At 49.1% G+C, this 13704-nt stretch overlaps 3 protein-coding genes across 3 annotated transcripts; 1 reads left to right on the forward strand and 2 right to left on the reverse strand.

Annotated features, from left to right (window-relative positions):
- Positions 1-6162: 6162 nt before the first annotated feature.
- On the reverse strand, positions 6163-6638 carry CTRU02_206159 (uncharacterized protein; the record flags this gene model as incomplete). Its single annotated transcript, XM_036728663.1, has 2 exons — positions 6163-6475; positions 6559-6638. The coding sequence occupies 2 exons, from the start codon at positions 6636-6638 to the stop codon at positions 6163-6165; spliced, it is 393 nt and encodes a 130-aa protein (XP_036579552.1).
- Positions 6639-9240: 2602 nt separating this feature from the next.
- On the reverse strand, positions 9241-9743 carry CTRU02_206160 (uncharacterized protein; the record flags this gene model as incomplete). The annotated part of the gene is made up of 2 exons (XM_036728662.1): positions 9241-9532; positions 9685-9743. 2 exons carry the CDS (start codon positions 9741-9743, stop codon positions 9241-9243), a joined length of 351 nt encoding a protein of 116 aa, XP_036579551.1.
- Positions 9744-12738: 2995 nt separating this feature from the next.
- Positions 12739-12966, forward strand: CTRU02_206161 (uncharacterized protein; the record flags this gene model as incomplete). Its single annotated transcript, XM_036728661.1, has 1 exon — positions 12739-12966. One exon carries the CDS (start codon positions 12739-12741, stop codon positions 12964-12966), a length of 228 nt encoding a protein of 75 aa, XP_036579550.1.
- Between the last annotated feature and the right edge of the window lie 738 nt (positions 12967-13704).

The raw sequence follows: 13704 nt of genomic DNA on the forward strand, positions 1-13704 counted from the left end.
TCTTTTCCCCGAGTTTTCAGCATCTAGTCCGATCATTCTTCCTTGCCGTTATATCAACAATGTTTATTTGAATTACCTTAATCAGTTGTCCAAATTGAAGAGCCTCACTTGCTGATACAATCTGTGACGAATCCTTGCTTCAAGCTACTCAAGAAAGGTCTTATAGCGGGTTATGCCGCGACTCAGTTAGTGCAAACACTTAAATCAACAGTGACCTCATCTCAGGAGGCCTGTCAGCCATCCATGGCTTATCAATAAGATAAGATTGGCGAGAAGACCACAAAGTATGCGGATGTTCGGGACTGGTATTTAGCCTGAATCCATAAACGGAAATTTTTGAGCCACAAGCCCCTGTTCTGAGTTGTCCTGAGCCCAACGGGCTACCACTTAATCTCTAGAATTTTTTTCCTTCAGTGAAATACCTAGGTGGAGGGAGCCGCTAGGCTGTGCGCAATTAAGAGCAGGCATTCCTAGTCTGCCAGGAACAAGGGAGCTTTGCAGCGCGTACCAAGATCGGCGGCAAATCTATTCCCCTGCCTGCAGCCGATGGAGATCCGTCTCTGCCTCCCAATAGACCCTGGAATACTTCCAGATTACCCGGGGTCTTCGGCTCATTTGCTGCCTTGAATCATCAGACCGTTTTGAGCCTCAACGCCTTGACTTTTACTACTTTGCCTGGCCCATACATGGCCAACTACCTTTGTACGCACATACGGACCGAGGGCGGTACGGCCACGTACAAGGCATACTCACTGCATAGAAAAGCATACGCACGACACCCACTCGCTTGCTAGGGAACCCCCTTACTCTCGCTTCAGATTTGGTGACATTGCGTGACGTTTGCCTTCGCATTAAAAGTGCTTAGCCACTTCCAAGGTCTCACGACTCTACAGTTAGCCATGCAATGACATCTGAGAACCGTTCAAAATTGTGCAACGTGCTACGTTCACCTAGAATATTTTCCCGCTCAACGCAAGCAAGCCAAGCCTCGTGCGAGCGTCACCGTCGTTATCAGATTAAAGTTAAGCTGATGGGACCGTTTTGTGGTTTTAACGGGGCTTCCCGCATTTAGCCAAAGTCTCCATTGTGGGTCGCCTCATGATCGTCTGAACTCTGAGCTCCATCAGAGTGACGACGGATGGAGAACTTCGGACGAGGTTCAACGACATCCATCATTTTACTGGGCAATGCATACGAGCACCAGCCAATTAAAAAATTACTGTCGACGGGGTTTGGGACCGTCTTGCTCTATGATAGTGTTTAACTGCTGTCGATTGGTCATTCTGCCGCAACATCTTTGGTGGAACTCTGATCGATAGCTGGCATTTTGCTAGGCAAGGAGGAAAATGGGGGGTGCGTGAAACGGTCAAGATTAGGCGAAATTCCGGCATGCACGGGGCGATCAACCAAGAGGGTAAATGAAGGAGTAAAATCTTGACCGCACCATTCAAGAGGATTCCGGAGTCCTTCCTAGCATCGTCATGACCTTCCACGAATGGTTCGGCGAGATGATCCCAGTGTCGGTCTTTCGAAACATTTCGGTCGACGATCGTGCGAAACTGCATTTCTGATTAACCTTGGTGACATTTAAAAACCCAGGAAGAAACACGGGGCTTTGTCCCAATCCGGATGTCACGGCCGTCAAGTCCCATCCCGCCAGGCTGCCTCGGACAAAAGACAGGGCGATTAAGCTCTGGCTCTGAGCTGCCGCATTTAGTGGCGGCCGTTGACCCGTTAGCTTCGGAGCAGACCTGCCTAGTCTGGTGCCTCTATGATTCGACAACAACGACGACGACGGCAATTCATCCATTGTGGCTTGGAAATCGGCAACCTCCCGTAAACTTTTGGGGAATTACTGTGCATGACATGGCATGATGGGGGGGTGAAGAAAAAGGCCACTGAGCACAAGACCTTTAGGACGGAAATCGCTAAAATCTATTCTGTCTAGTGACTTTTGAAGCCCAACAGAGCTCATTTGGGCTAGAAAGGCTCTCAAAATACACCAAGTCTTATCCATTCCGGTGGCTTTTGGGACCCACTAAACCCTTCACTCAGGAACTCCAGCCGTTAGTGTGTCATTCTCGGTGAACGGGGTGACGCACAGATGGCACCGTTCGGAGCTCCCATGATACCGATTCTAATTGAAACGTTTGAAAGTATAGATAAGAGACGAGGGCAGCTCATGTATCGTCAAGTCTGTCAATATTGACTTGTAAATAGTTCATTCACTGCTCTTATGCTTTCCAAGAGTCGTTGGCGCCGGTGCTCGAGGTCCTCTCCGCCAACACTCGCAGTCGGTATGTTGGAGACCGCGAGGGGGTTGAAGTCGACAGTTTCCGTAGTCATATTTGCATTAGAAACTTGGCCTTGTAAGCCAGTGACACTACGTAAAAGCCCATCATAAGCGACTGCCCAAAAACCTTCGCGTGTCCAGAAACACATCCTCAGGATAAAGCATGCAATGTAAACCGAGGTGTACATTTAAAAAGACTTGATGGAAAGCGAACAACGAAGACTTAGACTAGAAGAGTAAGCTTAGGGGTCATACCTGTGCGTGCTACCTGCGAAAGCTTCTGTTGATGACATGGCTGTCCCGTGCAGAAGGTGATATGTGTGGTTGACAGATTTTATGATATGAGATTGGCCATATGCTATAAACCTGGTCCGGCTATCACTTATGGAGATAAAGGCTTTTTATATAAAAGTAAATGATTTAGGAGAAACATATAGAGTGACATGGCAGTAGCTCAATGATTGCTTTGTAAGAGCATGGAGACAAGAGACATGGCTACCCAGCTTTTAACTTCTGAATCGATCACTTCATCCGAAGTGGATTTCCATGTACGCTATGAAAAACCCCTGATCGATCGTATCACTGCGGAGGTAGGTGGACAAGAAAGGCAGCCAAAGTTGCCACCACAAGGAGAGACTCTTGTCTTGGGTTGGACTAGTTTCAGGGGAACCAACATAGGGAGGGATAGATTCAAGTTTCCCACATGGCATCTAGGCTATCACACGAGTAGGTCACTGAACTGAGCATCCCATCGCATTTTGACGATTAACAAGCGGCTCTGATGCGATGGAAGGGATTGCTACAGAGCCGACTGAGTAGGCAAGACGTACTACTCAACGAGATCGTTAAGTGAGATCTCCAAATGATGCCGAAAAGTTTGAGAAGTGAATACCATTAAGGAGGCTGTCGGCATACTTCCTCCGCGTCTTATTTTGGAATTCATTCTGTCCAAGACATAGACACCCCGCCTCTTGTCTCAGGTGCCACGGCTCGTCCGCCGCTTCACGATGCTGTATGGCTGCGTCCCTACCAACGAAGTTTTACGAAATGCCTCTACTATCCTCAAGAACTTCAACGCATGTACGGATGCTGCATACGCCAGGCGCAGAACGCCGAGAGTGCCCCCTAGAAGAACCAAGCATCATCTAGTGCATTTGCACTGGACCCAATTGTCGGGCATCCCTCGGTTGTAAATGTTACTGGCGGTCTAGGCTCGTCTAAATATGCAAGTGGGCGACCGTAATTGGCTTATCACTCTTATTGGATGATGAGATTATTGCCGTTACTCATGTGCAGCCCTAGCGGGCTTTCTCAAGCGACGGGAGACGACGAAAAGTGACGAGTTTAGAGGCAATTTGATACCGTAACAGGAAAGATTCGTCGTGTTGTTAAGCATTATAGATGCTTCTATGCCATAAAACCAATAAATGCCACATTAAGTTTGGGCCTTTAGACCTGTGTGGCGAACTGAATGCTTGATATTTGAGTATTCGAAATTAGAAAAATGCCGGTTTATGCTATAGAGGGGCTCCAGAAGCTAGAAATAGCCCATAAGACCTACGAGGGCCACCAATCACCATCTACCTGCGAACTTCCGCGACCGAACCGCGGGCAAACCGGCTATCTAGCTTCCGGAGCAGCCGGGCGTTGCGCCCACCGCATTCAGCGACCTGGCGTGTTGCAATGCACCTTGTGGGAACTCCGTTACACCATAGACAAATCTTCTTGCGCGTTAAGACACAAGTGACGAGGCAAAGAATTTGTGCGAATTCAATAAAGAAGATGGTCCTCTTGAGGGTTCGTAAAGGTAGCCGCGAGGCCATTTTTGCCTTGATTTCCCCGTATAATCTGATAGCCACCAAGCAGTGAGGGCGACGCGCCAGCGGGGTAGATGATTCGAAGCCTCAAATTCCAGGGGGACGGAATACTGGATTCAGCGGGCGATTAGTGGACCAAGACAGTCTTTACCCTAGACCCCCTGCCACGCCCTCCTGAGACCAGACTGGAAGACATGGAAGACATGCCACCATCGATGAACACGTTTTACTCAATTTAAAGTGAGTCGCTAGAAATTTTGAAAATTTTGTACAGATTCATCACACTCCATGATGGAAATTGAGAGCCAATACCCTCCAGGTCTCCACTGGCCCTTCTGCGTCCTTGCGCCTCCAGACCGGCTTGGAACGCGTCGCATTATATCGTCAACGTCTGCTTCCAATCGCCTCTTGCGGGCCACTGTTGTCTCTTCACTACCAAATACTGTTGGCATATTGGCGGTCGCCTCTGCGCTAAGGCTGTGTGGTGTCGATGTAGAGGAAGCAACGCACGCCTGGCTTGTTGTCTCGGTCGTGCTGTAAGAGGGCCCAATGTTAGTTTTGACACAGTATTAAACAGTTTTGTAGATCCAGTCTCGGTAGTCTCTGGGGGACGGGAGGCTGATGTGGGGCCGCCCGGGATAGTGGGAACACCCCGGCCGTGGCTGGCGTATGGTGACACATCCCAATGCCTGGAAAGTTTGGAGACAATGGAAAAGTGGCTTACCTCGTGGCACTGCCGTTGTAAGCTTTGTTTGACGGCACCGGGAATTTTAAGGTTCTCTTCTTATCAGCCGGGATGATGGGAAACTGCTTAAAGTTGTCTTCTCGAAGCAGGGCTACAGAGGCAAGAAAGATGGCAAATGCAGCGTTGCATAGATGGACAAAGTACTGATCGACCATGACTGAGGGAGGACTTTAGCATTCATACAACGAGAATCAATGCTTTTCAGCAGTCGTCCGAGATGACAATACCCATACTATGCAGTTCAAGATTAAGGCAGACTTCATGAGACAGGCATCGGCTTTTGAGAGGTCGTTTCCGGTGAGGCCCATCTTCGCCAGCCAATTCAGACGTGTAAGATGAGTGCGGAGATACGCTCAAGGTCGCACTTAATCCCAAGTAGGGAGGTGACGACGGCCGCAAAGCCGGTGTGTTTATTAGGCTCGCATTCAGATCACTTGCCATCGCCCATCAACAGCCGACGCCGCAAGGGAGCTCACCCCAAGGAGACCTCTCATCCGTGAGCACGATGCCTATTTCTTTCTTGGCGCGGGGAACATCCTGTAACAACCTTGCACACCGTACTAGTATTTATGGCCCCCCGCCTTTTGCTCTGCCGCCCGCTATCCGCAGCACGGGCCAAGGGGCATGCCAACCCGCCGAGTCGACCCAGGACAAAGAGTCGGAACACGGGTTATGACGTTACAACGCTGGAATCCCGCATACGGCTATTGTCCGCACAGTTCCACCATGAGGTAGCATGGGAAATTGACATGGTGACGTGATACAGAATTGTACACCACAAAGGCAGAGAGCACAGTGTTGTTCATGATATTTCGCAAGCCGTAGCAGTGCTGCAGGAATGCAATCTGCTGCCTGTCGCTGAGTTTCATTGCTTTGTTTTGGTTAATTGGCGGTGTCAAGTTCACACGGTTGACGCACCGCATCTATCGAATGTTTACATGTATTGTGTTTTCTATAGGATGGCTATCCGTTCGTCCAAAAAAAACTCAACATTTGAGTGTCCGCGTCTGTGTGGGCGGTGACTTCTTGCAAGCTTGGGGTAGCTGTGTGGGAAGCTATCGCGGCTTTCTGGATGGCTGATAACTATCTAGGAAGTAATGGCAGCTTGGCAGACTGGCTGATTGGTTGGTTCCTGTCTTTCTCAAGGTTTGCATGGTGTGTTGGTCGTTGAAACGGGGCGTGGTAGTGCAGCAGCGGTGGGGTGTGCCGATAGATGGTCCACATTAAGTACATTTGGTATAGAATAACTGCTATCCCTCCACTCGGCTTTTTTCCCTGCACCTCTCTCCAGCTAGTCGTTTCCAGCATCAGCGCCCCTTAGTGACAGTGGGAATCTCGTGCAGATTGAGGGTGCTCGCAAACTGCGCACCTATTCCCACTAACTCACTCCCCACGTTTGGTCTCTTCGGTACATTCATGCTGTCGGACTCATCACCTAGGGCGGGCAGCCGAAAGGGGCGCATTATGTCGGTGATTTGCACAAATATACGGTCCTTGCGTGGCCCGAGTCCGTGGAAGCCGCCAACGGGCTGGCTAGGTATGTGAGCCATCGCATAGTCGCTCGGCTTCGCCATGATGTGAGCCTCATGTTTGGTAGATTTCTCGCCAGTCCCATTAATACTAATATCAAGAAGTCAGCCGCAACAACTGAACAGTGATCTGTTGTGTGAGGGCCTAAAAAGTATTCCAAATCAAATATATACCTGGCAACGCTACCATGACATGCAGTCACCGAGCTCATATCTGGGATTGACAGTAAAGTTTCTTGGTCTGTCGTCGACATGGATGGTTATCGGTGCAAGACGTTTCGTGACAGAGGAGATACTGGTATATGTTGACGCAGCTTCTAAAGGAAGCGATTTGTATCACGGAGCAAGTGCGATGAAATCATTGAAGTTTATTAGACATAGCATGCTCCGGGTAGCTCTGTCCGTATTTAAAGAAAAGAAAAGTAAGAACTGTTCAGGAGCAGTTTTCAATACTCGTAGAAACAGTGACTTGTGACGACGTCTTTTTCTGGGGAGAGCCAATGGCTGTGTTGAATTACGAACTTGGAGGGGGCGTCTCAAAAAAAAGGGGTGTGTGGGATGGACATGGACTTTACCCCTGGTTGGGCGTTCGGCATGAGCCTGCGTCGATGCTGGCCTATGGTCATCCCCAATCCCAATTCCCAATTCATCATGCACCCCCCCGTCCCCGACTCCATGTCAGCTAGGCAGTAGCCCGTAATAGACCAAAGCCCTGACCAACGTGGTAGTGGTGGCTCGAAAACTGGAGAAAGAGAAAACGCTCCTTCTAACCCATCTTTCGCACTGAACTATTGAGCAGTTATGGCGGTAGACGCAAATGTTATATGGAGGCCCTTTCCCTTTTTCTTTTATTCTAAACCTTGACCGCCGCCGCACTTGAGCGTGACAGTCAAAAGACGTGCGAACTTTTAGTAAGGCGAGACGTGGCCTCATCCAGGGTCGAAGCAAAAAAAAAAAAAAAAAAAAAAAAAGAGAGAGAGAAAGAAGGCTCGCAAATCAAAACGCAGGAACACATACGGATACACATACATGCATACACTGGTAACTCGTGGGTACACACACATACCTTAAACGCACATACGCACGCATGCATATCAATGTTAATACACACATTCCACTGCGGGTGGACCGACTCTGCAGGAAGAGCGTGAGCACTTTTGGAAGGAGAAACATGCGCCAAAAACCCCTGTCCATTTGTCCGTTTGCGCAAGCGGTCAAATGGACAGGGGTCTTCTCTCTCGTCAGCAAGGAAAGGGCACCTGTGGGTTTCCCCCGACCATATTTCGAGCTGTCACACTCAAGCAGGAATCGACATCCTGCCTATTTCATATCCAATCACTTCAGGTTTGCACAACACACTCAATCTGTGCAGTGTAGGACTTGCAGAAGGGTGTTGAGATGCTAGAAAGAAGTCGTGGTGCTCGTGAAATAATGTTCGATGCAAAGTTATCAGTGCCTGCCACTGTTTATTATTCAAATTCTTAACTGGCTCGGATCTGAAATCCTGTGCTTGAAAAAGGATGCTGAGACGCTAGGAAGAAGTCGTGGTGCTCGAGGAATAACGTTCCATGTAGCGCTACCAGTGCCTGCCACTGCCCATTATTGAACTTGTTGATTGATTCTGGCTTTGGCACTTGCGTTTCTTTCCTCCCCATTGCCCAAGGTAAATACATGGCTTGTGGCAAACGCAAGGAGAGGGCCTCTCTCTCATGATCTGCATATTCTCGAACGAGTCATTTCAACCAGGCCGCAATGCTGGAACCAAATTACTGTAGGCCACTATATCTTACGCCTTTCATTTCCAAACTCTCGTGCTAAGTCGACCATAGCAGCAGCTGTGCGGTTGACTGGTTGCCTTCATCCTTAGACTGAGTTGTACTAATGGTCATACAAGTCAGTCATCATCCACGTAGACCACAGCAATAAACCGAGCTGAATCTGTATATCTGTCGAGACATATACTGCTATTTTCTTCTCGAGAGGAATCATCAAGCACGCTGCAGGGGAGTAACATGATGTCATGGCCGGCAATTTTGTGAAGGCTTGGGGGTTCCTCTGCTCTGACGACAATATCAAAGCTCAAATAGGTACAAAGGAAATATATTTTATTTTGTTTTATGGGTATAAAACTCCAAGACGCCTCGTATCAATAACAAAAACAGGTATTTGTAGGCAGGATTATGAACCAAAAACAGAGGCCGCTGAGTAAAACGATGTGAAGATGCAAAATAACGCTAAAATTTCTAACGCCCAGAAGCAAGCAACCATCATGACCAGATGAGAAAACAAACATGAAGGAGAACCCATACCATTCCCACATGATATCAGATGAGCTGTCGACTTGGTGTTTTGGACCCACGGTTGCCCGTATAGGATGATCTGTATGTTGATACCACCTTTTTGCAAGCCAACCCCGTTGAAAATGATAACCTCCCAAGAGTTCTTTTGTGTAAAAGTTCAAGCAAAGACGTGAAGCGCCCGCAGTCTAAAGAAAAACACGTGCCGCTGGGGAAAGAAACAAGAGGAAATGAGGAAGTCACCGCAGGACAATAGTCTCGATATCATCAACGTGTGAAGAATCAACCCTTGGCCGTGATGGATGGTGGTAAAGTTGAAAAGAAGAGGGAGGAGAGTGGAGATGGTGGTGGAAAGAAAAATACAGCGCATGAAGCGTAAGTGATTCTCTTCATCTAGAAGAGATCATGTCATCACCCTCAAGCCAAGCCGACATGAACGTCGACCTGCAATGAAGGTAAGAGATATAACAGAAAGCTCCAGCGATTGTAAGATCGAATCATCAGGTATGATTGCCATCGGGAGCTCAGACCTGTTGCTAGATGAGACTAGAGGCGACCTTTACGCGTTGTCGAATTGCGCACCAATCTCGAGAAGGCCCTCCGTCTGAACGTTGGCTAGTGGAATGCGGCCGTCCGCCAGTTGGTCCGGGGTGGCAGCTTCGAAGACACCGGTGGCGGCGACAAGTCCAATGACTTCCACAACTGCATCAACCCGTTGGGCTTTCTTCCGAGTGAGGTCGCCGGGGAAGTCACCGGCAGCTATCACGTAGGGAGGGTCCTTGAAGAAGTCCTTGATTCGGGCATTGGCGTCTGAGTTACTAGTTTGGCCCACAGTGAGAGCGTCGGGTCGCCTACCGCGGTGCTGAAAGTCAGCTTTCTGATGAAACCTAGAAAAGGGGCCTTCAGGTGGGAGTCGAAAAGGTTAGAGGGAAGTTTGTGCAGAGAGTAATGTCAACGAAGGAACGCTGGTGCGATGGGATAGGCGACGGAGGAGTGCACCTACATGTTGACAGATGTGTACGCTGTGTGTTCCATTTCTTCTGGCGCGAAGACAAGCGACATGGGCTTTCAGACTAGTATTGGTGATGGCTAGTGCTTGGGTATAGGGGCTTGAGCAACGTCGGATGTCGGCTTTATCGAATGACCCAGATAACGATATATGGGAGCAGTTATCAAAGAAGCTTCGTACAAGATAAAAAGGAGGTGACCAAAACCTAGCGAGACGATGGCACTGCCGAAGTCGAAATACGGTGGCATTTAGCTTTAGGGGTGTGACTTCCCTCTTATACCAGCAAGGAGAGGCGTCCAAAGCTCGGTTTCCGGCTAGCACGCCTTTCACCCAAGGTGGAGCAACGGTGAAGGCAACTACAACGGGATCTTCTTGTTGGGCAGCCATGTTGCCCGTTAAGCCACCGGTACCGTTCAGGGGCAGACCGAGAAGCTTAAACTTCCTCCGAAGTGACGGTGTAGAAGTGGAGCTGGGAAGCAATCGACGTGTCGGAGCGCAAATGCTTCTCCTCTAATGGCTAAGAAACGGGCTGAGTCGGACAGTGGCAGGGGATAAGAGGTTGTAGGAGCACCATGGGGTGGTTCCATGGAACACCTTCGGATACTGGACGTCTTCAGCGGGCGAGAAGACTAGGTGAGGACGGTGCCAAGGTGGCGTTGTTGTCAAAACCTCATTGGTAAACATATAGCATCTCGGTTATGCTTACCGTCCAAGCTGTGGAACTAGGGTACATCGTCCCTGCATATATGGAAGGAAGTAGGTGGACGCGATGGTGTGCAGGTTAGGTAGCCGAAGCTTTGTCAACCAGACTCGCACAGTAGCGCAAATGGCTACGCAATTTTTCACAGAGACAGGATAAAAAAGAGGTCGTTTACCAGAGCCACAAGTGGCGTCTGGTCCCGCAGTGTGATGGATGCTTGGTAGCAAGCCGGCAGTCCCCCATGTGCATATCCTGTTTTTGTAACCAGCCAGTGCGGGAGGCTTATTACATGCTGTAGTTTGCTCTTCCTTGGACTTCATTGGCCTTGGCATACGAAGGTAATCGTAGCAATAATTGGGAGAGAAGCCAGTGGACTTAACTTCTCCAGGACGGCGTGATATGGTCCTAAGGCTTGTTTGACTAACAAGATAAAGGGCTGGGCATAAGAGAGGGAAAGGGAATGGATCAGACTTGGGAAAGAGAAACCCCAGAAAAAAGGAGAGAAAGAGAGAGAGAGAGAGAGAGCGGGGACTGGGGCACAGTACCATATTTGCGGCTCTACATCAAATCGTCAAAGTGGGGGGACAGACAGGTCTACCCCTCCCTTCAAACCAGGACCAGGGTGCTCCCCACGGCTGGGCCGCGCTGATTGAATGTGATACGAGTTGAATCAGACCCGTGCCTCCTTGTAGCTCTTTGGAAACAACTATACGCCAGCTGACCTGATCTTCCTTTTCACGGAAACATCTGGGGACTGGTCAAATAGCTATGGTTTGTGACTTTGCAGAAATGGATTCATATCCCACCAGTTGAAGCATCATTAACCATATCTGACTAAATTGGACAGACTTGTACTCGTTCAATCATGTGAGAAGTTTCTTTTCCGGACTAGGTACTGGACGCCACCACTGCTTGATACTGCCTAGTTTGCCAGAAGAGCGCTGGCCAAGACCTATTATGCCGATTGATACTGAGCCAAGAAGTGGCTCAGTATATGCTTTTTCATGTCAGAAGCACTTTTCAATGCGCGAATTACTGCCCCAGACGCCACGATAACGTGGCCGACTGTGTGAGTGAGAACTGGTGGGCAAGCTCCTTAGTCTCAGACCGAAACACCAAGAGCTATAACATCAGCAGCTTCGATAATAAGGCAACTGAAGAATGACGCAGGATTATTCCCTTTTTAGCATTCTAATTTCCCCCGAGGACAGGCATGGACCAATGAGACAATGTGGACTGCCCTAGGCAAGCTGACACCACGCCCGTTGGTTCAGCGAAATCTGGATTACCCCACTCTCCGATGAGTGGGCTGGCCTACCAAAGCCGCCCACGTTCTCGTTAGCGAACGAGTTCTTGATATGTTTGATGGGTAAAAGTGTCGAGGGAGGTCGGTTGTGGCGGTCTAGGTCCCGTATCAAGCAACGGTTCGGCCACCGTGCTTCCGAATGACATTATACCACGAGCAAGCGCAATGGAAAAATCAAGTTTCCCAACTCAGGCTTGATCTGCTAGCCAAGAGACAGCTCAAATCAGCTTTTCGGCGTCATGAGATATGGCGGTTGCCTAGCGCATCGGACGGGGTCAGAAACCGAACAGCGAAGTTGGAAGAAAAGGGAAAGCAAGGCGAGTGGCTCAAGCTTCTGGCTACACCTTGCTGAGAATTATTAATAATAGTACTGGTCAGTGTGTGATGGCATCAAATTTTCATTCTGCCTGCGACCTCGGATTGTGATGTTTGATTCGCACCGTCGACGCCACACACATGTATGCACGCCATTTCTTGAGAACCGGCATTTAAACGTGGCCTGGCACCTGTAAAGGTGTTCGTCTTGCACTCGGCCATCGAACAAAAACGAGGAAGTGACAGGCCAGCCAGCGCTTCTGAGAGCCTGGACCTAGAAGCCGAAGCAACATGAACGGGGGACATTGGCCCGGCCCAATGGAGCCCAACCATGTCTCCGATAGGGCCATGTATTCCCCTGTGACGGTTACCATTCTGGTAAATGGTATCCATGCCACCAAGGGATCCCTCTCAATGGATTTCCGCAGCTGCAAGATTGAAAGATTGCAGGTTGCATTCCCAAGAAAAACACTTGGCTGGTGCCGATATCTCATTCCCCCAGCGCAAACCCGCACGAAGCTACCCTGCATTATGATCATATTTTCTTTCTTTTTCCCCGAGTTTGTGGTTGTATCTTGTCATCCAATTGCTTAGAAAGCCGATCAACTCTGGTGCAGGTGACCAGGCTCATGTCTGCGCAGGTGCGCGGATGCCTTGTAGATCAATGGGTAATAATAAAAACTGACAGCTGGTTAGATTGAAAGAAGAGACTAAGAAGCAGGGTATAATGTGGAACTCACTTGACCCCCGTCCATCTCGATGCGATTTGGTTGTGGGCAGGCAGATCGGCTTCCTCGGTGGCGCCATAACAGGGTCTGATGTATCCACCTGGTCCGTAAACAAGACCTCGATGCCACCTCACTTTGTTTCACTTGAAACAACTTACCCATGCCATAATACCATGCTACTCTCTCTTCCATTGGAAGAAGGAGAGAAGAGAAATCGCCAGTTGTGACTAGCGCTCGTAATGAGTAAGACGCAGACAAAATGGACGGGGGGAGGGGTGAAAAACATTGAGTACTTGGGTCCCGTCTAGTCCGTCTGTCAACGGGCGGCAGGTAAGCAGCACAAGCACCTTAATCCACAGTCAGTTTAGTCCACTTTGGCCTGTCTTTCTTGTTGTCTTGTGGGCTTGTGCCTGCAAAGTTCTGACCAGTCTTAATACCACGAAGCCACTTCTGAGGGCCTTTCTTATTTATTCAATTATTTTATGGAAAGTGATATAGTGGTAATGGGTGCGATTATCGATCGATCAAGCTCACTTGGCTCACTGGAGTTGAAATAAGGGAGGTCCGTAGGGAAAGTGTCGCTCCATTTCAATCACCGATTCTGATGTTCTAGTCATAGCCCTCAACGATCCATAACCCAGAATACTAACCAGAGAGACGTCCTTCTTAGGCGACATTCTCCTACTCAATGGTGATTTTGCTGACCAAGGGCAGCATCGACTTATGGCCTACGTATGGCAGGTACATCCGGCCGCCGGTCTAGACCGGTCGATATCAGGTCCGTGGTAGGGTCACCCTCTTTCTCTCGATCGTGTGAGCCATTCCTGCCCATGACGTTTTTTTTTTTTTTTCGAACTGGTAATACGGACTGATTTGAGTGGTGAGACAACAAAAAGCTGGTAAAGGTTTCGTCTTTGGTTTGTTGGTGTGGACTGACGAAATCTGCGTAGCTTGATCCACGACAG

This window comes from Colletotrichum truncatum (genome assembly GCF_014235925.2).
Source record: "Colletotrichum truncatum strain CMES1059 chromosome Unknown Contig_0003, whole genome shotgun sequence".
NCBI lineage: Eukaryota > Fungi > Ascomycota > Sordariomycetes > Glomerellales > Glomerellaceae > Colletotrichum > Colletotrichum truncatum.